The sequence below is a fragment of the Ictalurus punctatus genome, chromosome 20, assembly GCF_001660625.3.
Source record: "Ictalurus punctatus breed USDA103 chromosome 20, Coco_2.0, whole genome shotgun sequence".
In the NCBI taxonomy this organism is placed as follows: Eukaryota; Metazoa; Chordata; class Actinopteri; order Siluriformes; family Ictaluridae; genus Ictalurus; species Ictalurus punctatus.
In genome coordinates, this window is record NC_030435.2 from 18,550,351 (window position 1) to 18,575,226 (window position 24,876).

General features: G+C 39.4%; 1 protein-coding gene across 1 annotated transcript in view; it reads right to left on the bottom strand.

The window, feature by feature from the left end:
* Nucleotides 1-236: 236 nt before the first annotated feature.
* The window catches only part of plpp2a (phospholipid phosphatase 2a), a 38,154-nt gene continuing 13,514 nt past the window's right edge, over nucleotides 237-24,876 (bottom strand). The window contains exons 2-6 of the mRNA XM_017496051.3: nucleotides 5,853-6,004; nucleotides 4,795-5,057; nucleotides 4,297-4,354; nucleotides 3,383-3,559; nucleotides 237-3,294 (exon numbers count right to left, since the gene is read on the bottom strand). Coding sequence (XP_017351540.2) covers nucleotides 3,145-3,294; nucleotides 3,383-3,559; nucleotides 4,297-4,354; nucleotides 4,795-5,057; nucleotides 5,853-6,004 — 800 coding nt within the window. The 3' untranslated portion in view covers nucleotides 237-3,144. The remainder of the gene's footprint in view (nucleotides 3,295-3,382; nucleotides 3,560-4,296; nucleotides 4,355-4,794; nucleotides 5,058-5,852; nucleotides 6,005-24,876) is intronic.

Genomic DNA, 24,876 nt, shown 5'->3' on the forward strand with positions numbered 1-24,876 from the left:
AAAATAAACAACAATAATGCAAGGCCTTTTAAGGCTTCTGTAAATAATAACTCCATGGAGCTTAATGTGCACTCACCGCCTCATGATTGCGCAATACCTAGAAAGACGAGCAAATCAGCAGAACATACCGATCAATCGCTAGTTAAACGTCATTGGAGTTGTGAATGAGGATTTTATGAACATTAACATTAGTTGTTCTAACACTGTAGCAAAAGGAATTCAGCACCGAGCTAGTACACGAGTAATTGATTTTTATTCATCGACAGTAGTTAAGACAAAAAAAATGTAAAAATACATTTAGAAAAATATTTCATGTGTGCAATATATTTAAGCCATACAATCAAAAGCTTTGGGAAAGTCAGTGTGCAGGCCACGGTATTGGACAGAACAACATTAAAACTCACCTGCTCCAGACACTTGGCTTCAAGCATCCACAAACACAGAAATTCGGAGGCCTAATTAGTAATTAGTGGATAGAATAAAAACTGTATCCAGAGGATTCATTCACTTAAAATACATACATACATACATACACATACATACATACATACATATATATATATATATATATATATATATATATTAATTATACGTTTATATAAACTGTGCCGTGACTATAAATTTTGTAAATGCAGCTTTGGGATTAGACAGATACAGAAAGATTAGACTTATTTGTATTATTGTGAACCATATATATAGATTTTCTGATCTGAAGGTTCCAATAACAGACCTTTTTCACCAATGTTTGTTCGTTTGTATTTCATTTTCACTCCATCACTTGAAATGGTCAGGTTTAGCGGCTTATCTTAGCCTTGGTTTTTGGAGGTATTTTCACATTTTAAAGAAAATCCCAAGGGCTCAGAATAGAGCTTAGAAAATATTCCAAAAACCAATTTCCAAAAACATATTACATACTAACTGTGAACTATAACGGGAATGTTCGGGCTTGTGTAGGCACTAGAACAAAAAAAAAAATAAAATAAAAAAAAATAGATTATTCGAAAATATTCACTGGTATTTGCGCTGTTGCAAACTGAAGCGGAGTGAAAACGCTTGTTATATGTTATACATTCTGAAGAACCTGTTCTACATTCAATTTAGTACACAAATAAAATAAAAGATGCTTGCAGTAAGGGAGCTCTCCCCACATTGGGGCCTGCTCTATTTTAAGGCCTTTGGCTTTCGGCAGCTACACCAGAGGAACACAGAGGCGCTCTGTTTGTTGGCGAAAAAAGTGGGGGGGAAAAAAAAAAAAAAAAAAAAATCACCTCATGCTCAGTAAATATAGAGTGCATTAAAAATCTCGCTAACTAAGCAATGTTGCCGAAATGCACAGCTCATAGTAGCGCTTGTTAGAGTATGTAATGTGCTTAATCTCAATCTGTGAACGTGACACGAATTCACACAAATTCTGTAGATGGAATAAATCGATGTGCAGCTTATAGATCAATTTGCGATGTGAATGTAAAAACTGTATGTACGGTAGTTTTTTTTTCCCATTATTAGTCATGTAAGAGTAGAAAATGATGCACAACTAATGCTGAAAACAAATTTTCCCGTAATTCTTTTTTGCACCAGGGTTCTGCACAGCTTAAAAAAGCGAGCATCGTGTCCTAATTATATCTGACTTCACTTTTCACCCCAATCTTGTGATCATGTGCTTGGTTCGTATAAACATGATGGAAATCACGTTCCAGGGAAAGGACACTGGTATGAGTTTCGTATCTAGGGATAGATGAGAAAAAGGTTATGCGCATGCACTGAGCATTGCCATGGGGGGAAAAATAATCATATGCTATGAACATTAACAAATCCTAACCATGTGCCTTGGGCAGTTTTTCAAGAGCTGAAGCTTTTTCTGCAGTGAGAACCAGTGCCAGACACACGTGAGATCCATCATGAGGTCTACTCCCAAAGCATTCACGCTAGAAATCACCTTTATTGAACGCAGCATCAGAGAATTTTACTAATCCAAACAATGACTACTACATTACACGAGATTACTGAAGACCTGTTCGAATAGCAGTGAGGAAAACCGTTACATCCTTAAGCCTATATTATCATCATTGCACGTTATTTATTTTTATTTGTTTTATACTTTTTAAAATTACGTCAGTTATGAGGTTATATAAACTCTTCTTGTCCCTAAATTCACGTAATAATAAAAAATAAAAATAAAAAACAAAACAGTAGGAAAAAGTAATAAGCTTGCAAATATGCAATAGTTAGCTAGTGGTATTTGGTGAAATTAGATAATATCATATAAAATTTGTAATAAAATTGTTTTTAAAAAGTAAAAATTAGTCACATTATGCAGTCCAACTTTGTGAATGTGTTGGGGGATTTTTATACATAAAACACTACTGCCATTCACCAGGAGGGTCATAACTATAATCAACCACCACAGGATATATTTTCATTAAAAAGAAGTCTTAAATCTATATTTTAAAAAAACGGCAACTTCACAACGTAGTGGATGAGGAATGCATTTGAACTCTACCTCACATGTTTTCAGTGGCACGGCTTCTTGAAATTCGACGGACCGACCCACGACCGATCTCTACGCTTCACTTGGGAACTGTTTTCAAACCGTTTTCAGTTGCCTTCAAATCAGGTGAAGTTGTTGCATTTTGATACAAGTCTGTTTCTTAGAATCCAAAAAAAAAAAAAAAAATTCTATTGATTGTTTTACGATTTGTGCTTAAGTCCTAAAAAATCATTTGTGTAATCGGATAAAGTATAAATATATCAGACCCTCTACAGGAAGGACAAAATATAGGGATACTATATGATGCCGCATACATACATACATACATACACGCACACACACACAGGCATATAAAGGAGAGATTATCCACGTGTGGAGGCGAGTCTGTAGTCAGTGCCACTCAGCTTTAGTGGCTACAGTAGCTGCACTGATGCCTCTGGGATGCAGATGTGGGGGAATTATTGAGCAGCACTGCAGCCTGTCCAGTGGTTTTTATATATATATATATATATATATATATATATATATATATATATATATATATATATATATATATATATATATATATTACACACACACACACATACATACACACACACACACTTTCTGGTTTTGGTATGATACCGGTACACACCAGCCACAAAGCCAAAAGTCTCTCATACGGTCCCAGAAAAGCTGCAATGGTGATTCCTCTCTTGATCGATTATCTGCAGGCTTGGTTTGCGCTCCGATTCGTCGGTCTCCGACATCTCGGTTTGCGGTTGGCGCGGAAGACGTTCCTTGAAAAAATCTGAGACGTACCGCACCTGCAGGGCGTTTCGTGCCTAATTACTCAAAAATGCATTTTGAATAGAATACAAGGTTTTTGAAACGTCACATCAAGTTGAAACTTACATTGAGAATGGCGATGAGCGCCCCCTGCAAGAGGCCCACGAGTACATCGCTCCAGTGGTGTTTGTAATCAGACACCCGCGTGTATCCAACGTAAATCGCGAATGCAACCAAGAAGAACTGAATTGTTGGTCGGAGAAGACGTGCCCATTTGAATGCCATGCGTGCCTGCACATATAACTAGAGAGAGCGAAGAAAAAAAAAGAAAAAAAAAAAAAAGGTAAGTGTTAGGATGATAATAAATACTCATTTTAAAGATAGATAGATAGATTGATAGATAGATCGATCGATCTCAAACCTGTAAACTCCTAGTCCAAACATAATACATATTAATAATTCTCCCAGATATAGGTACAGTTATTAAAACACCTAGCTTTTGGGGAAATGCCCTCTAAAACCTGTGCATTTTCCCAGGAAATTAATCCTGAACCAGTTTATTCAAAGAAAAAGAAATAGGTTTGGGAAAGTATTACATTGTAGGGAGAAGTACCATGATTTCTTTAGCTAACAGAAACGCTGAGGAATTTTAGGAGAATTCAGGAAGCAAACATTCAAGCTTTAACACAGGAAATTCTCAGCATCCAGTGGCTTGTGTGGGTGTGAGGAACATTATAATTTTACTATTAGCGTGTTTGAACAGGACAGGAATGCCTCTTGAACCGAAAGCATTATCTCAGACACATCTCCGGTACAGGCTAATATTACTTACGCATCACTTTCTCTAGGCGAAATTTCACTCACTGCTGCTGTGAACTAGTTTGCGATGAAGTATTTAAGAAAAAGCATTCTGGGATGGTTCTGCCTTAAAAATAACCTTCAGTCTCTTGGGAAGTGAATGTTGCCAAGTGTGGGGGTTGTTAAACTGTCTGCATGAATACCTGAAATGATGAATGAAATGTGAGACGGTGTCAACTCACCGCCAAAAACAGCATGCAGTACATCCCAAAAGATGAGTGGCCAGAGTAGAAGGACAACCTGGAGCAGGGAGAAGGAAAGTGAAATAGTTAGGATCATTTATCTAATTCATTTGACCAAATGTATAAACTTTAGCTAGAACATTGTAGGCTTTACAAAAAAAATACACAGGAGTAAGCTGGTGCCTTTACTCAAGACTTCAGCAAAACAAATAAATAAATAAATAAATAAATAAATTGAAGAATTATTAGAAGAATACAGCATGTTCATAAATATAGAAGGTTGAGGAAAGCTCCCGAGTGTGTATTTATGGAGAAAAAAAAAAAAAGAGGGTTCTGTAGAACAAACAAAATAAAAAGGTCAAATCCTACAATCACACAAGAGAGAAGAAACAGGAAGCAAGAACTACAGCTGACACCACAAAGAAACAAACACAGGAAGTGAGGTCAACAACAGCGTGACCTTCGGTCCTGGCCTTTCTGTCTCTCGGCGGCGTGTACCTTGATTCGGTGACGTTGTGTTTGCTTCCCGTACAGTTTATGTTGAGCACGTAGCCCTCGCACACGCTCGGCGCGCACACGGCGAGGAAGTTGGGCCGCGGGCGCCCGATTGTGAATTTGGCCATTTCTGTGAGAGACTGACTCACACAGGCACCGAACATGAACGTTCCCACGACTTTATAGAGCGCTGCAGCGTACTGGTTAAAGTCTGAGTTTGAGTAGAGGCGCTTGCTGTAGACCAGGTAGGCTTCTCCTGTGGTAATCTGTACAGGAATAGAAAAAAGAAGAAGAAGAAAAAAAAATAGAAGAGACTGATAAGACAGTTAATGAAATACATCATGCTAACATGGCTGGCAAATGGGGGCTAAATCGCATCCTTGCTTTGGAGAATTTCTATCAGTATCTGGCCCTGGCAAACAGAAAAAGAACTGTGTGGTTACTAGTGTAAGGAAAATAAGTTTGGAACTGCCAATTAACCAGACATCTCATTGACGTTCATTACTGAGCTACCATGATCACCAATCATCTGAAATGGTTTCAGTAACATTCAGATGTGACAAATTAATAGCAAAAAAAACCCAACGTAATGTATCTCAGAAAGGTGTTGAGCCATCTGAACAGCTTCAACACCTTGGACTGAACGCCATTCTTCCAAAAGATATTCCCTCAAATGATGACAGTGCACAGATAGTGCACAGTGCATAAGTGTAAATTTGTTTGGGATCTGGTGACTTTTAAGGCCAAAGCATATGATTTACATCATTTTCATCCTTATCAAATCATCCAGTGAACTCTGTGGATGAGGGCGGGGTTATCCTGGAAGAGACCACTCCCATCAGGAGTGAAGTATTTCATCATAGGACAAAAGGTGACCGTTCAGAAAAACTTTGTTGATTTACAGGGAGTCTTCCTTTGAAGGGGACACCAACAATGGCAACAAAACACCTAACAAAGCCTTTATTGCTTCCTTTAATTTGTCGCCTATCTGTAATTTCCAACTAAGTTTAGTACTGGTAATTTTGGTAATGTAACCATGAAGATGTCAGGTACAGTCTCACAATGACGATGGAGCAGATGATGGTGACGGCAGCCATCATGCTGTGAGAGATGGTGTCGGACTTGTACGGGTAACGAATGCTCTGGTCGCTGCAGTTCACGCCTCGCTGGTATGGCTGGAACATGATGGTCATGATCACGAATGGCAGTGCCGCTGGGGGGGAGGGGGGGGGGGGGGGGGGGGAGACAGACAAACAAAAAAACGGGACATTCACTCAGAAAAGGGTTTCTCAGAAATAGAAATAAATCAATATCATGTTAAATTAAATTTGAAAAAAAAACATGTTTTTACAATTTAAAATTTGAATCATAAAAACACAAACAACAGTAAAGACGTTAATATATTTCACAAACCGAAAACTGAAAGTGTTTGCCATTTATTAGAAATGTTTTACTTAATGTGATCCTACTAAGTCTCAAATAATTTAGGTTGACAGAAACCTTTGGAACCCCTGACATAGAAATTCACAGATAAGAATACAAGTCCTCTTGATAAACCTGATACAACCTAAACACCATTTTCACAGTTGCTCCAACTGGTATTTTAGGTCCCCTTCAAAAGTATTGGAACAGCAAGGCCAATTATTTTGTTTTTGCTATACACTAAAACCATTTGGGTTTGAGATCAAACGATGAAAAGATAAGACACTAGATCAGAACTGCAGTGTTTATTTCTTCATACTTTACATCTAGATGTGTTAAACAACTTCGACCCTTTGTTTTGAACCCACCCATTTTTCAGCTGATCAGGAACATGTGAGAGACAGATTTTCTTGTTGCCCAGGTGTACGCTGTTAAATTACTTGTTTAAACAATGAATAGCTCTGGATGTCTACTCTTGGTTTGAGTCCCGAGTGTCACCTATGAAGACTGCATTTGTTGTTAAAAAAAAATATGAAGATCAGAGAGCTGTCTACTGGAGAAAAACAAGCCATTCTGAAGCTGAGAAAAGAGGGAAAATCGATCGGAGCTATTGCACAAGAATTGGGCATAGCCGATACAACAATTTGGAATGTCCTGAAAAAGAAAGAAAGACTAATAATATTGAGGCCATACCACAAGATGCAAACCACTCATCAGCAGTAAGAATCGGAAAGTCAGATGTGCCACAAAGGTTCCGGGAACCAAGATTAACACTACGAAAATGATGGAACGGCCAAAATGTGGAGAAAGAAAGGATCTGTTCATGATCCAAAACATAGGTGATTGTAAAACTCATGATGGTAGCAGCAGAATGAAATGAAAAGTTAACAGTCTGCTAATTTACCAAAAAAATTAATTCATCCAATCTAATTGGGAGGAACTTCAACATTCAGCAAGACAATGACCCAAAACACACCGCCAACTCAACAAAGGACTCCATCAGGGGGAAAAAGTGTAAGGCTTCAACCCTGCCAAGACAACCACCAGACCTTAACCCCACTAAGCAGCAGTTCACCTCCTTAAACGGAGACTCAAGGTACAAACCCCCTGAAACAAACGATAAGTGAAAGAAGCTGTGGTACAATCCTGGAAAAGCAGCGATAAAGAAGAATGCAACAGTTCGGTGATGTCAGTGGGTCACCGGCTTGATGTAGTTACCGAAATATTAATATTAGTGTTATTTATTTTAAGAACTACATGATCCAATACTTTTGATCATCAAATTGTATGGTGTGCGACCAAAGGGGTCACGTTCCAAGTTTATAAACATGTCTAGATGTAAATAACAGGAAATCAAAGCTATAGTCTCATTCATTTTTTGAGCTTAAATCCACATTTCTTCAGTGTATAGCAAAAACAAAAGAATTGGCCATGCTGTTCCAATACTTTCAGAGGGGACTGTATAATTTTATAATCTATTGTCTACGAGAAAATTTTATTGATTACACAGCCCAATTTGAGAACCAGAACAGACTTAAGGAGTCAATAGTGTATTTTATGGCTTGTCTTTTATGTTCTACTTTTTATTTTATCTCCTTTATTTCCTTTCCTTTATTCACATCTGTAGTTATTTTTGTGTGTGTTTTACTCTAAGTTCTACCGTGCTGATAATGATTGTGAACATATGCTGCTATCTGGAAGTAAACTTCCATTTTATTACAGACATTTGGACAACCGATTAAAGTGTTTCTCATCAGGGGGTCCGCAGACGCCTAGTGGTCAGAGGTGTAATTGCAGGGGGTCCGTAGGAAAGTTTTTAAAATGTTTAAGTAATATAATGTAATATTTTTTGTTAAATGTATCAAAACATATTCAAATGAGACGTTTTCAAATGAATCAATTTGGTTAATCGTAAATATCATGTTAGCTGAGCTGACCATCGTTCATTGATGGATTTATTTTAAATTTATTTACAAATGAAATGATCTGCAAAAACCTCTGAGTGGTAGACAAGTTCAAGTGTCGCACTGATGGATAAAGTAAACAAAGGATAATTCAGAGAGTCAAATTAAATGTCACACCAACAACAAATAAACAATATACAATAAATCTTAATGTTTTGATTAAATTTTAATGTTAATATTATTAATGTTAAACATTAATAAAATAAAGCGACATATATAGAAATGTCTGTTTAATATATAGCCTATAACTGCTGTGGAGTGAGGGGGTCCTTGTGGATTGTTCGAAATATGCTAGGGGTCCAAAGCTCACAAAAGGTTGAGAACCACTGGTCTAGTGTATGACGTTTAGAAAGGTAATAATAATATCATCTCAAATGAAACACATTAGTTTTTTACTAACCTGAAAGTTTTCCCCACCGATTAATCAAAAAAGTAATAAGCCAACTAATAGATTATGAAAATAATCATGAGTTACAGCCCTACAATACTCATCAAATAAATCTTTAATGCGATCTTAATTAGGTAGCAGATTGTATATTTTTTTTTCCAATAAAGTTTTATTGAGAAGAAAAACAAACCGACTGACACACAGCAACAATCATTCACAGATTTTTACGCAGCTACTAAAAATAGAATCCATGACTGTCCAAAAGAGCAAATGCCACAACAACAGACATGTAAAAACAGATAAATCCTCACTAATGCAGTCCACACTGGGGCTGATAACACACTCAACGTTTTTATTCTTCTGCACATTCCTTAAATGACTTCAACAGACAGACAAACCCAGCAGTCAGCATTTGCGAATTGTAAACACATCCACAGGTTCTCGTGTGTGTATTTATCTTTAACGTCTGCAGTTATAGGTGTTTCCCAGTTAATACCCTAGTAGATGTGTATCCATGCTGCTGATGTGCAATGACTAAAGCAGATGTCTTATCTTCTGCTTTCTCACAGAAAGCTAAAAGATGCTGGTTCGGCTGGACATGGAAATAATGAGAACATCTGACCGAAAACAAAAAAACAAAAAAAAAAAACCCACAACTTGTCATGTTATAGAGATACTGGAAACTGCAACATCCTCAAAGAAAAGGGCAGCACGGAAAAAAACTTTAATTCTGGCTGTTACAAAAAATGCTGACACTGGAGACTCCTTCCATAAACGTTAAATAAAATACATTTTAAAGCCTCTTCACATCAACAATTACCCCCCCCCCCCCCCCCGTAAAATCCGTTGTATGTAGTGGTTCCGCCGTACAAGTCCCTGTGAATGAGCTGTTGCTATAGAAACGATAATGTGTTAGAACAAGAGCATTAAATGTGACGTACACTGTGATTTACCTTGTAGTAGAGCTACTTTCAGAGCTGCCTGTTCTCAACAAAGGCAAAAAAAAATATCAAAAGCACTGTGGTAGGATAAAAACTAATCCGCTGCGTCTGTGGTGACATTATGCTGATTCATGCTTATTTTCCGTGAAGATAGATAAGATCTATCTTCCGTGAAGATAGATCTGAGATATTCCGTGAAGATAGATCTGTGGTTCCATTTAAAGTTGAAGCATGTGATTACTTGTGCTTTTAGTTTTTCCCCAGGGTCTAATCGTTTCAAAACCGATGTGTGAGTGTGAATACTGGTATGGTATGGTCATCTCTTCCAAAAGATTTCCTGAAAGTGGTTTTTTTTTTTTTTTTTTTTTTTTTTTTTTACACCTCTTTTTTTTTTTTTAAATTGTGAAAAAGTATTTGCTCCATCCTGATTTCTTCTGTTTTTTTGTGTACATCTCAAAATAAATAGCTTGAGATTTTTCGAAATGCAGCATAAAACAAAAGGCAGCAGGAGTAAACACACAATACAGTTATTTATTTATTTTTATTGAAGCAAAAATGTTATCACCTACCACCCATGTGAAAAAACTAACTGCCCCGTTAAACCCCTTAAAATCTGGTTGTGAGAACTTTAGCAGCAAAGACTGCAACCAAATGTTTCAGATAACTGGAGATCAGTGTTTCACTTATTTCTAGGACTAGGATTTACTCCTATGCTTTGGATCCTTGTCTTGCTGCATGATCCAGTTGCACTTAAGTTTCAACTTACGGACTGAAGACCGGACATTCTCCTTTAGGATTTTCTGGTAGAGAGCAGACTTCATGTTTCCATCAATTACTGCAAGTTGCCCAGGCCCTGAAGCAGCAAAGCATCCCCACACCATCACACTTCCACCACCATGCTTGACTGTAGCTATGATGTTCTTTTTGTGGAATTCTGTGTTTGGTTTACGCCAGATGTAACGGGACTCCTGTCTTCCAAACAGTTCCACTTTCAACTCATCAGTCCACAGAACATTCTCAGAAAAGGTTTGAGGATGATCAAGGTTGTCATATCGCCCAGTCCCAGAATATACGTGTGGACAGCTGATGCTTTGACTTCAGAAAGAGTCTATTATCTTTACATACAGCTACACTAAGAGCTTGGTCGACACAAATGTAGCCTCCAGTAAAACCCTTGCTGACCAAACACAAAGGCCTGGTGCATATTTAAAGCTTACAAAGCAAAGAGAAGGACTCAGGAAATCTGGCTGCTCTCCAGAGTTCATAAACACCCACCATGGTGGTGGAAACGACGCTCATTCTGGCCGAGTGTTTGATGATAAACCCGTCTAGCTAAATGATGTCTGGAACAATGAACTTGTTTCGGGAAATCGTTAAACTTGAAAAAGAATAGGCGCTCTATACAAACACAAAGACGTAATGTGACTCATCCAGACATGGAGACGTTCAGTGACGTCAGCGCGTCGCATAAAATCGTGCAGATACAGGTCAAAAGCTTGATGGGGTAAAAATGTGATCTCAGCCACTTTGACCACGGCATGGTTGTTGGTGCCAGACAGGCTGGAGGATTTCAGAAACTACCGATCCGCTGGAATTTTCACACACGAAACTGTCTCTAGAGTCTACACAGAATGATGCAAAGCATCAAAACATCCAGTGAAGGCAGTTCTGCAGGCAGGAACGCCTTGTTGATGAGGGAGGTCAGAGGAGAATGGCCAGACAGGTTCACGTTGACAGGAAGACTACGGTAGTACAAATAACAACTCTTTACCAACGCGGTGAGCAGAAACGCAGGTCAGACTGCACACGAATTTTCCGACTGAGAGCACATTCTGAAGAACATATTCCTCCGACACCACAGCAATTTGTCAATATGCACATTATTTTTTTTATGCTGCGGAACGTCCACAAAACAAGTTAGTTCCTGTTATCACTCGCAATAGTTAATAACAAGATACTCCCTGACCAGAATCTCTCTTTTTCTCTTAATAAACGAGTGCAATAAGCAGGGTTGTGTTGTAGAGAAAGAAGACTTTTCCATGTTGGACAAAATAAAGGAACAGTTTTACCTCGGACAGCTTTAAACATTCATTCCCTCACCAGCCTCTCTTCCCCCCCCCCTCTGTCTTAAAGGAAATAAGACACAAAAAAAAAAAAAAAAAAAAGTCATATTTCAACAGTGTCATATTTCTGAGAAACTGGAAACAAAGTTGGAAAATTTAAAGGAATAGTTTTAACGTACAAAGCACTGACAGTGGAGACTCCAAAAAACGCTAAACGTCACCTCACAGACAACTTCACCATCAGCAATTACTCACATTTTTTTTGAAATCATGTGTACGTGAATGAACTGTCAGTGTTTATATTAAGAGCGCACAGAAATAAGCCAGCAGTACAGTCAGAGCTATTGTTATAGAAAATGAATCAACACCTCCTGACATTCTGAGTAGAGAATTTAACCGCTCTTAAAAATTTCGGACTTCTCGATCAGCTTTCCTGCAAATTAAGTAACAAGATCTATAAAAATAAATAAATAAATTAATTAATTAATTTAAAAAAGGGTCATCAAGTCAGTCCGTCCACAATCTCCTCGCCTTTTTTTTGGGATCGTTGCACCCAAAAATGCTCGATTTTGCTGCGGCTTTTTTCAAAGTTGCACCTTCGTGGTGCAACTTGCCGAGTTTTTTGTGCCATATATTTACTTTTATGTTTGCTGAAAACTACACGCATTGGCGAAAATGCAACTGCACGAAATTGCTGTCGTGATGATGTCACATGACGTGTCTTGCCGCAAATCTGCGGAAAACTTTGCGGTAATTTAGAAAAAACGCAAGCTCCTCGGAATATTGCGGAATTAGCTTGATTTTGTGTTCGTTTATGCAAACGCAATATCGCGAAAGCCTGGAAGGGACCGTCGATCCATCTACTATGCCCACATTGTTTGAATTCTGGACTTGATAGATAGAATACACAAAATACTGCAGATTAGCATGAGAGAACACATATTTCTCTCTCTCACTCACTAACACACACACACACACACACACACACACACACACACACACACACACACACGTCCAACAGTTTCCGATCCAAGAGAAGCATTCCTCATTGATGTGAAACCCAGAAAGCAGAAACAGCCGTGCTGTTGCAGAACTGAGAGATCCACCATGCACCATTTGTCATAACAGTAGAGCAAAGAGGACAGCTCATATACACACACACACACACACACACACACACCCACACACACCGGTGGACCTTCTTAACAAAATGACCGTCTAATTACAGGCTTTCGCTTTGAATTTGAATTGTGGGAGATTTCTGTAACGGCTGAGGAGGCGGTCATTTAAAATCTGGCACACGGCATGATCTAACGAAGACAAACTGAGGACACAAACTGCAGCGTACTAATTAATCAGCGAGACTAAAGAGTTGGCCGAGTTAATGGCGTTTTAACAAAAACGGTTCCAGATGGGATTTTTTTCATATAAACACACTCCTGACTGATGCAGCTTTAAAAGCAAATGGTGTTGATCCAGAGGCTTTTGGGAGGACAGGATTTGAAGTCAGGATTAAACTGAGGGCTAGAATTTGAAATTTATGAGGCAGATCTGCATAATTTACTGTGCCAAAGTTCTCTCAAAGCAGAATGTTTACCTCAGGAACGACATGTGTTCCCCCCATGTAGTTTCTTGACCAATTAGGTAAATGCTCTTTTTTTAATCTCAGCCGACTTCAACATCCTTCATCACAGAGTCCAGAGACATTCGAGGAGGTGCACCTGGCTGGTGCAGGAAAAAGCAGAACAGCCTGTTGCTCTTCAAAAGCCTAATGCGTGATGTCATGCGTGAAGGCCACAGTAACTTCATTGTGCCATCAGGAAATGCATGTCTGTACAGCGGCGGCGAGTTCGCGTTTCAGTCTCGGTCTAACCTCTGCTTAGAGTAACAGACAAGCGGAAACTTTGGGATGTCTGGAGAAAATGTGCTGCTTCTCTCGTGCACTAAGTAAACGCTGACTGCAGCGTTTTCCTAGAATTATCCGTGGCCACTAATATGGTTTTATTTCAAAGCTACAGATGGTCACACCAAACTGCCTTTTCAACTAACCACAAAGGTGGAGAAACCAAGCGTTCCGAGATGCTGTATGCACTTTTCCACATGATTCATACACAGAGGCAAATAGAGCATGGAACGGAAACGACGCCATCGCTAATCTGCTTTCAGACTTGGCAGTATTTCTCAGGGGTTTATTCAGCTCTCGGGTTTTTCACTGGAGATGTTGGTAGTGCTTGCATGACCATCCCTCAGGAAATCTGGAACATGGGAACACTAAAGCTTTTCCAAAAAAAACACTGTTAGGGGAAATTTTCCCTTTGGATAGTATGGAAAAAGGATGCACCCAGTTATTTTGATCCAGATTGAATAGTGCGAGGGGGAAAGATGATATCGAGCATAACGGATGTTTTCGTAATGAGAGAATGGGTCACGTACCCATGTAATAACAAACAAGTACAAACGGTTTTGGGATAACAAAAGATGGATTGGCATCGGAAAGTAATCGAACAGGAAATCAGAAAGAGTGTGCCTCTTTCATGGGGGAACCATCACTTCCTAGGGCGGTGGTGGCTCAACGGTTAAGGCTCAAGCACCGCCAATCTGCCACTGTTGGGCCCTTGAGCAAGGCCCTTAACCCTCTCTGCTCCAGGGGCGCTGTATCATGGCTGACCTAACATGCAACCTTCCTAACATGCTCGGATATGCAAAAAAATATTAATTTGACTGTGCTGTAATGTATATGTGACAAATAAAGGCTTCTTCTTCAGACATCAATTACAAGTCAACTACAATTTTTGAACAACCTCATTTCTTATTTTGACCAGTCACCACCGTTCTCCATGATGTGGCCAATATCTCTCGAATTATATTGCAATATACAGCTAGAATATATTCCTTTCCATTTTTCCCCTCAAGATGTTTGTTTGTGTTTAATTTACATAGATATAAAACTAGACATGTGCAAGTGTTAATTTGTCCACTGCTTATCCGAACAGGCAGGGGAAAGAGAAGAAAAAAGAAAAAAAGAATTTTACTACAAATCCCTAGACTGCATCAGTGGACGAGATTGCTATTGCTTTAAAAAAACAAACAAAAAAACAAAAAAAACAAACGTGCACCATGTAACAGTAAGAAGGCAGGGACACAAAGGTCTGGTGTGATCGACACTTAAATATTGACCAGTTTTTCTAGTCTTTTATCTTCTGTTGACTCACAAGGATAAGCCACGTGAAATCACTGGTCAAAGTTCACCTTTATAAAGTGAAAGTAACCACCATCAGAAGTACTGGTCCGATAACCTGAGAAAGCACAAAAGCTGTACTATTTTAAAGAAAGCAGGATTCCTTGTGAGCAATACAGAGGCTGGGCTCAAAGTACACTTAAACCAAGATCTTAAAGCACTGTTTTAAATCACAGGACGATCTACTTTGAAGATAAAAGTCCATACTTAAACACATTCAGTATATTCATACTGAAATATTTGTGATGGGTTTAGTGATTCTGGGGCTGCTGTGTTTTCGTTATTCCTGAGACACTACACAGGGTGACATTGCCAACGTAATTACAATGGTGTTGAATAGGAGAACAAATTTCACTGATCTCGAACAAAAGTGTTACCGGTCAAGTTTTGCTGTTAGTTCCTATTGTCTCTTCTCTAATTCTCTTTTCCTGCAAACTTCAATGTCATATCAATTAGAAATCCAATCTAGAAGCTGGACTCTCAGACTGCAATGAAGCTACATGACGTGGTTGTCACCGAGACTCGGCTCAGCTAGTTAACGATCTAGAAGATGATGAGCACAGACGATGGTGTTGATGTTTCGGAGGCTGATCTGTTGGAGTAGAGTTTACAGATGAGGAGGTGAAAGAGCTGGACAGACTACAGGACTAAAGTGCTGCTGCACTGCTCTTTTTTTTTTTAGCAAGTATGGATTGGAGTAATAGGCATGTCGAAAGGTTTCTCTTATTGGTGGAAATGAGGTCTGTGGTTAACATAAACGTCTGAAATAAGGTCTGTGGTTAACACAAGCTCAATATATTTTCACGCTTTATTCTACGACATGAAATACATCAGTAACACCTAACTCGTGATTTTGTTAAGCTTTTACATGTCTTGAAAAAGGCGGTCACTAACAAGTGGCCAAACGGGACTACAGAGGTTGTCCGGGACATTAAATATCATCATGCCGAACAGGAAAACTCATCTACTACAGCCACGCTGTGTTTATACTTGCAAACTATTCCAACTCAAACTTTCCAACTTGTGGATTTATCAAATGTATCGTATTTTCCAATTGTAGTGCTATAAATTCTATCGGAAGCTTAGTGGTGGTGATGATGTTGAAGTCATGTAACCGCAGTGCAGTTCGTTTATAGCCTAACTTTTATACTTCTGGCGATTGTATTTAGGCTTCAAAATTCATAAAAGTTGTGTTCATTTGTGAAGATTATCTTGAAGAAAACGTGTAAGAATCATAAACTTTTTTTGGTCACCAAGCTTATTTTCTGCAACAATCCAAAAGCCGTTATTGTCAAGAGAATCAGGGTGATGCGACCGTCCGGGTCAGCCTACAAAAATACATCATCGCTACAGCAATGCAATTTATCTTATGTGTAAATCACAGCGCTATCGGCCAGTTGAAATCGACATGCTCCCCCCATATCTGTATTTGCCAAAGCCATATCTCCCTGCAGGTCTCGCCTGGTTTCCCACTGATGCAAAGCAGGGTTGAGCCTGGCCAGTACCTCCATGGGAGACCTCATGGGGAAAACTAAGGTTGTTGTTGGAAGTGGTATTAGTGAGGCCAGCAGGGGGCGCTCACCCTGTAGTCTGTGTGGGGCCTAATGCAGCAGTATAGTGACGGGGACACTATGTTGTAAAACCCGAGGTCCTGACTCTGTGGTCATTAAAAATCCCCGGACACTTATCGTAAAAGAGTAGGGGTATAACCACGGTGTCCTGGTAAAAATTAGCCCCCCATTAGCCCTTCACTATCATGGCCCCCTGATAATCCCCATCTTTGAATGAATTGCCTACATCACTCTCTCCTCTCCACTAATAGCTGGTGTGTGTGTGGTGGCGTTCTGGTGCACTATGGCTGCCGTCACATCATCCAGGTGGATGCTATACACCTGAGGAGATTGAGGAGATTGAGGAGATTGAGGAGATCCCCCCCCCCCCCCCCCCCCCATACTATGTAGAGCACTTTGAGTGACTAGAAAGGCACTATATAAATGTAACTGTAACTAACTAACATACCTTTTGATATGCCCATTTTTAGGTAGACATGAATTCCCATTGGCACCACTAATCAGCAGGGAGTCAAATGGTTTAGACCAAACACATTTAAGCTTACAAAGTCAACTCAGAATTTCATTATAAAATAAATCTTGGAAGTTCACATTTGTAATAAAGTCTAATATGCAAGTTAAACCATTTTTATCATGATTACTGAGCCTTGGTCCCCAAAAATAGGTTTAAACTTTATTTTATGTTGTGGGTTTTGTGAAAATAAGGACTGACGTACATACATTATAATCTCAAATTCTGTCCATTACTATTATTCTTAGTGAACTAGTGATAAGCCAGAGTTTGTAGCACAGAATTAGTCATGCTTCTGGCTCAGCAATATCAAATTACAGCCAAACCGCAAAAGTTCTACTACAGACATGGATAAATTCCCTGGTACCCTTACAGCTCATTGAAACAGTGCTTTATTCCTTCTTAAACATGAAGAAATTAAAAAGCAAGGTCTTATTTATACCTGCATGCCTTTCGTATGTTATAGAATAAAGCAAATAAAAGTGTGAAGAGAGATAAACGATTGCCTGTTCTACAAAGATATTCTAAAATGGCCTGGACAGATTTGTTGGTATCCCTAGTAAAGATTATAAATAATTGGATTATAATGATATTTCAAACCAACGTTTTTTCTTTAATTAGTATCAGACATGTCTTCAAGTCCTGCAGCCTATTTAAATGGAGAAGAGTAGTCACTCTGCTGTTTGGTATCATCGTGTGCACCAGACTTAACATGGACCACAAAAAGCAAAGGAGAGAGCTCTCTGAGGAGATCAGAAAGAAAATTATAGACAAGCACGTGAAACGTAAAGGCTATCTCCATGCAGCTTGATGTTCCTGCGACTACAGTTGCAAATATTATTAAGAAGTTTAAGGTTCGTGGGACCGTAGCCAACCTCCCTGGACACAAGGGGAAAAAGAACCCCAGATTGAACAGGAGGATAGTGCGAATGGCAGACAAAGAGCCAAGGAAAACCTCCAAAGAAATACAAGCTGAACTCCACAGTGAAGGTACATCGGTTTCTGATCGCACCATCCGTCGCTTTTTGAGCAACAGTGGGCTCAATGGGTCCCAGGAGGACTCCACTGTTGAAATAAAAACATAAAGGCAAGACTGGAATTTGCTCAAATGCATATTGAGAAGCCACAGTGATTCTGGGAGTACGTCCTTTGGACAGATGAGACAAAACTGGAGCTTTTTGGGAAGCCATATCAGCTCTATGTCCACAGGTAAAAAAAAAAAAAAAAAAAAGCTTTCAAAGAAAAGAACACCATCGCTACTGTGAAACATCGAGGAAGCTCAGTTATGTTTTGGGGCTGTTTTGTGGCGTCTGGCACAGGGTGCCCTGAATCAATGCAGGGCACAATGAAATCTCATGACTATTAAGAAATTCTGGAGCGAATTGTACTCCCCAGTTTTCGGAAGCTCCGTCTCAGTCGCAGGTCATGGGTCCTCCAACAGGATAGTGACCCTAAACACATGGCTAAAAGCACCCAAGAATGGCTAAGAACAAAACATTGGACTATTCTGAACAAAACAAGTGGCCTTCAATGAGCCCTGAGTTGAATCCTATCGAACATCTATGGAAAGAGCTGAAACATGCAGTCTGGAGAAGGCACCCTTCAAACCCGAGACAGCTGGAGCAGTTTGTTCAGGAAGAGTAGGCCAAACTACCTGCTGACAGGTGCAGAAGTCTCACTGAGAGCTACAGAAATCGCTCGTTTGCAGCGATTGCCTCGAAAGGTTGTACAACAAAATATTAGGTTAAGGGTACCATCATCATTTTTGTCCATGCCGTTTTCATTTGTCTTCTTATTTAAAATATTCTGTTAAATCAAAAGCAAAGTCTGATTTGTATTAAATATGGAATAAACAATGACGAATGCTAATTAATTTGTCAGTTTTAAGTTATTTCAGAGAAAATTGTGGGTTCTTCTTTGTTCATGGAAGGGTACCAACAAATTTGTCCACGCCTGTATCTTTCACCATCTCCTTTCTGCAAACACCCACACAGAGGAGATGGAACGCAGGCCACGGCTCTAGGCTATTATTGTGATGAGTGATAGGGAGCTGGGCCAACAACCTCTTTGTGTCCATTTGAGCGAAGATACGAGCTGATGGAATAAAAAAAAAAAAAACACCCATTATCTCCTGAGCTGTATGCAGTCTCATGTGTGATGAAGTTCAAACCGGGATGCCTTTGAAAAAATAAACAGGCAAGAACTCACAACTGGATGTGCCGCACTTCCTCATGGCCTTTGACTCCGAGCTGCTTTCCCATGGCCCGAAAAGTAGAAGTGAGGAATTATTCATGCGATTTGTCGTTCCAAACCCTGACACTGCCAAAATATACACATCATCACAAGCATATCAGTATGTAACAGCTGCCAGAGAGATTACCCCCCAAAACAGCCCACTGCTAAGGTATCAAATCCACAAGGCAACTGTGTTTGTCTTGATCTCCGCAGCGTAAAGAAAACGACTTGCATAAACACAGCTTCGTCCACACTTCCCAAGTCCAAGTCTCAGTACAGTGTCATTTCAAACTATAAAAAGTGTTAAACACAGTGCTGCCTCTGGAAAGCCACCTTTCCCAGGGCCTTTCAGAGATAAACTCGATGGTCCAGTGCAATCTTTCAACAGGCTTCTCCACCAGCCAAGCTATTCCAGATATGAACCAAAGATAGGAAGGAAGGAAAGACACAAGATGAGGGCAGAAAGAAAGATAAATACCAGTGTGGCATACCAAACTTTCCATTCAAACGTCCACACAAATCCCTTTTCAATGTGGTATGGAAATTTTAAGCATAACTAGTAGCGTCACTGATTTTGAATAGAATTCCCTACAATGAATTGGTAATGGTGAAAAACATTGAAAAATGAAGGCACTAAAAACTATAAGCTGCCGACACCCCATCTTGCATTTTCATGCAGGAAAACCCAAAGAATCCCAAACTTTCAGGTTCCTTCTATAACATATTTTAGTGGGAAATACAGACACGGAAAATTCTCCTACTGTTCCGAGCGACGAAAAGTACAAACTGTATGAATTTCACACAAGAATGTAAAACTCAGGCTCCTGTTTGTTTACTTCTCACCATTCTGCTGCTTGTAGGAACAGACCCTATCCTCCATCTACAACTTTTTTCACAGCCTGATACGTACCAACTCAAGAATGGACAAGCCAAAGAAAGCAGCCAGGATTGCAGGTCCAATTGCAAAACGCATCTCTCGCAAATGTTGTCATTCAAATCTTGTTAAACAAAGCCCTCTTAAAAGTTTCATATGATTTTACTTAGTATGTCCTTTTTCGAAATTGTGCTGTGCTGTTTTTCAGGGACTGTTCCATGTGGGTGGAAAACCCCCTTTCATGCATTCAGTTAAATGATTAAGTCGATGCAAGATAGCTTTAAACTCGGGTTGATTGATTCAGAGAATTTCCACAGGCATTCAGAAACTGATACGTTACAGGAAACGACAAGCGAGACCCTGTAATGTGACCGAAAAGACTCTAAATAAAATGTCCCTTTTTTTTTTTAAACAATGTAATCATCTCATATGATCCCACACTGCCACAATATCCAGTGACATTCACTCCAATTATAATACAAGACCTGATAATCTTCATGCATTTTACACAGGAACTCCTCAACATAACATAACAGAAAACGAGCACGAGTTATCACTCAAAAATACATGAAATACGCCAAAACAGTAGTCATTTTGTCCCCAGTAAAATTATGAGATGAGCCAATCAGCATTATTAATATGGAATGATTTGCACGGGGAAGCCCCGCCCCCATCACCCCATCTCACACCAACGATTTCTGGAAACAGAGAATGTTTGAAATAAAACCCAGCAATGTATATTTGCCATAACTAATATTAGACAAGTAGCTCGTTAACATCAGTTAACTATATTTATTAGGAATGCTACTGAAAAAAAAAAAAACTCAAAAGAGAAGATTCAATCTAAAAAGGTAAAAATAAGTAAATAAAAGTGACGAATACTATGAAGTCAAATCGAACATTTTACAAATAACATTAATGGTAATGATAACTAGAAAGTGACTAAATACGCTGTTTCTTTCTCCGCTCTCCTGTGTCATTTAGCATTCACACAAGTTCACACACTTTGACCAGCAGATTAACAGAGAACAATGTCAGCCATGTGGACACTAGACAACTGATTTTATAAAACAACTATATCAAAAATGTACCGTGATGGATTCTTTAAACTGTTTACTGTACATTACTATAGAATGACCTAAATATCCGACACGTCTTTGCGATCGCCACTGCCAGCAAGCATTTCCTGACCACACAGCTGATATTAGCATTATCGTGTCCTCTTTACTCCGCTTAAACCTGATGTGGGGGAAATGCTTGGTTTCTTGTCTTATTTTAGGCTCTGTTCCAAATCGTGATTTTTGTTTTAATGGTAAATTGCAAGCAGAGAAAAATCGAAATAATCAAAAGATCATTTTTGAAAAATCAAATGAACAAATCTACAGAAAGCTCAGTGAGCATAGTGTGAACAGAGAGAGGATTCTAATGAGCAGTTAAAACAATGCTGATAGGAAATAAATTGCTTCAAAACACAATACATGGTAATGCATTACAAGTGATGCCTCTTGTTTTGACTGCCTCAAATAATGCATTAATGTCTGTAATAATAATAATAATAATAATAATATCATCATTGCCAAGTTATGCTTTGCTAGTACTTGGCAAGCAAAAGTTGTAAATGCTAATGTTTATATTTTATTATTTATGCAGTTATTTTTTTCTGTCATTTGTATGAAGCTATTACAAGCGTATCCTCAGCTGGGGCACCTGTAAATGTCTTAGTACCCACCCACGAAAAAACACCCAAGAACTACCCCTGTTGTTTTCATATTGTGCTGTTTTCCTACTGTGTGTATCAGACATAAGCCAATTAAACACATATAAATGTAGTATAAGAAAATTTTTCTACGCCATGTATTATAAACTCTAGCGCGGCGAGTGGAATAACGGGATCGCCATCAACAAGGACACGTGCAAAGCTACCTTCAAATGTGGCCAAACCGCCAAGCAAACTCGAAAGCCCTTCTTCTTGTGTTTTGATAGAAATGTGAGGACAGTGATGATATGTCGCACACATGCATTATTGAATCAAAATACCAACTCAATCCGGCGTACCAGAAATCTGGAGGTAGGTTTAAATCCTTAATGAACAAGCCAGAGGTGACCGTAAGGAGGGAAAATCTTCCTGAGACTACACGAGGAAGAAACCTTGAAAGGAACCAGACAAAAAAGGGAATCTACTGTCTTCTGACACCCGATAGGAGGATTATAAATACTTTTAGATCTTCTACACCTATATACAACAAAAGCAAACCAAACAGTACATTTAGCATGTACAAACTAGTATGAGTATACTGTATACACTGACAATCTTTATGATTACAGCAGCAGTTCTTGGGTATGAATCTACTCTATGCAGGTCAGATTATGCATGAGCTTTAAGCATAAACTGTTTTTATGCGAGATCATGCATAGCAGCAAAGGGTGAGAGACGATTGTGGAAATTTAACTGCAGGGGGAAAAAAAAGTAGAGAATCAGGATGAATATCAGCATAAGCCTGTTAGAGCACTTCTTTAATGCTGTCTATTTCAGATTTATCTGGGTTTCTCTTTGCATTCCTGCTCACTGAAGCACTACTATAAAAATAAGACAATCATCACACTATCATAACACTATCCATCCATGCTGCCTATCCCAGGGAACTCTGGGCACAAGGTGGGGGACACCCTGGACAGGGTGCCAACCCATCACAGGGCACAATCACGCACTGAGGACAATTTGGAAATGTCAGTCAGCCTACAACGCATGTCTTTGGACTGGGGAGGAAACCAAAGTACTCCGGAGGAAACCCCCAAAGCACGGGGAGAACATTCAAACACAGCACACAGGGCGGAGGCAGGATTCAAGCCCCCAACCCCGGAGGTGCGAGGCAAACATGCTAACCCTTAAGCCCCCATGCCCCCCCAAACCCCCCTCCCCACACAATCATTATATTAAGGTACAATATGAATCATAATGCTTTCAATAAACTCAAGGAAGGAGTAGAAAGTCTCTTTTTGTTCTTTACGAAAACTAATTTGTGTGACCTTTTTGCAACACAAAGACTCTTCGAGTCTTTTTAAAGAACCTCTGTACAACACGAATGACTAAGACTACTGGGCTTACAACAGAAGGGACGTATAAACACTGAGACAAAAGCACGATCAAGGCTATGAAAACACAAAGCGTAGTGATAAATGCTGGGAGAAGAAAGGAAGACCTTGCTTTGACCTGCACCCATTCTTGCCGTCTTTTTGGAGTCCTTCCTTTCTGCACAGAAGCAACTTCAGACAAAGTTTCTCCTTTTCAAAGCTTAAATAAACCATAAGTCCTTAAGTGAGCCTCAAGAAGACAACAGCGGCCAAGTGCATTTTTAGTAAACGAGGGGTCATGTGGACACGAGGAGGATGCAAGTACATCGAGCAACATGCTGACAGCGTATCATTTTGAGAACACTCAGCTGCAGACTGAACTGAAAAGATCTGCACATCTGTATTATACTGTGTTAAAGACCTGGTGCTTTACTTCTGCTCTTGGACTCATGACTCACTTTCTGGCGTTTTGGATGACCCCACATTGACACACTTCCCAAAAACAGTTTAAGAATATTCTGGTTGAACCCAGGAGAGGACACGATCCCATTTGAGTCAGGTTCTTCTCAAGGTTTCTTCAAAAGAGACATGCCATAGTCAGAGAATCATCATAAATTGTCAGAGCTGGTTGAACAGGTGAAGCCAATCAGTCAGGTCAAAGCTCATATGGCGCATGAAATCTGGAGTATCAAGTACAAAGGGGGAAATTTAAGTTAAGCAAGAAGCTGTCAAAGACTGGGGTTGGTTCAAGATCTATGTGGGTTCAAACCAAAGAGAGTTTTAAAAAGGCATGCAGTGTTAGCAGTTGCGCAGTTTACATGTTCTCTTTACATGCTTCAGTTTAATCCAGATAGTCCAGTCTCCTCCCCCAGTCCAAAGATATACATTGGTATGCTGATCGACATTTCCAAATTGTCCGTAGTGTGTGAATGGGTGCGTGTATGTGTGCGACTGTGCCCTGTGATTGGTTGGTACCCTGTCCAGGATGTTCCCAGCCTCATGCCCAGAGTTCCCTGGGACAGGCTCCAGGTGACCCTGAAACTCTGTGTAGGATAAGTGGTACATAAAATGGATGGATAGAACTATGTGGTTAAAAATAAAAACGCAGTCTCATTTAATGCATTGAAATGGCTTTCAATATTTGTCAATACTGTCAAAATCATATAAAGGCATACAACCTGCATTAAATAAATATTCACTAAAATTCAGTGCTGTCTGCTTATCTGTAATTTAGAGCTGCAACAACTAACAGATAAAATCAATAAAAATTGATTATGAAAATCGCTGTCAATGAATCATTGTGTCACGGGGCACATTACCTCGGTTCCGAAAACACGCATAAGAGGATACAGGCCAAAATTGTGTCCCAAATGGCATACTATACACTTACACTATGCATTACGTACTCTACCATCTCGTGTATGAATTTTAGAAGGGTAATATTATCTCAAATGGAACACTAGCGGGGGTTTTTTTTTTGCTAACCGGAAATATAAGCCGTTTCCCAGTGGACGGTGCATGAGCATTTTATATTAAATATATTGTAGAAGACTGTAACCTGCAAACTTTACAAAGCAGAGCTTGTGTAGTACAGAAGCACGACAGTGATGCACGAGCACAAACCTAGGTTTATATCCAAAATGCTCCATTGTGCAAGGGCTTGGGGAAACTGGTGCGAGTCTGTAAGTGATCGATTAGTAACGAGGATGCATTGTAGAGCGGTGAAAAACAGTGTAGCGCAAGTAAGATCTGTAATGTCTGATTAAAACACTACGATCAAAGTAAAGATAAGTAAAACAATATGCC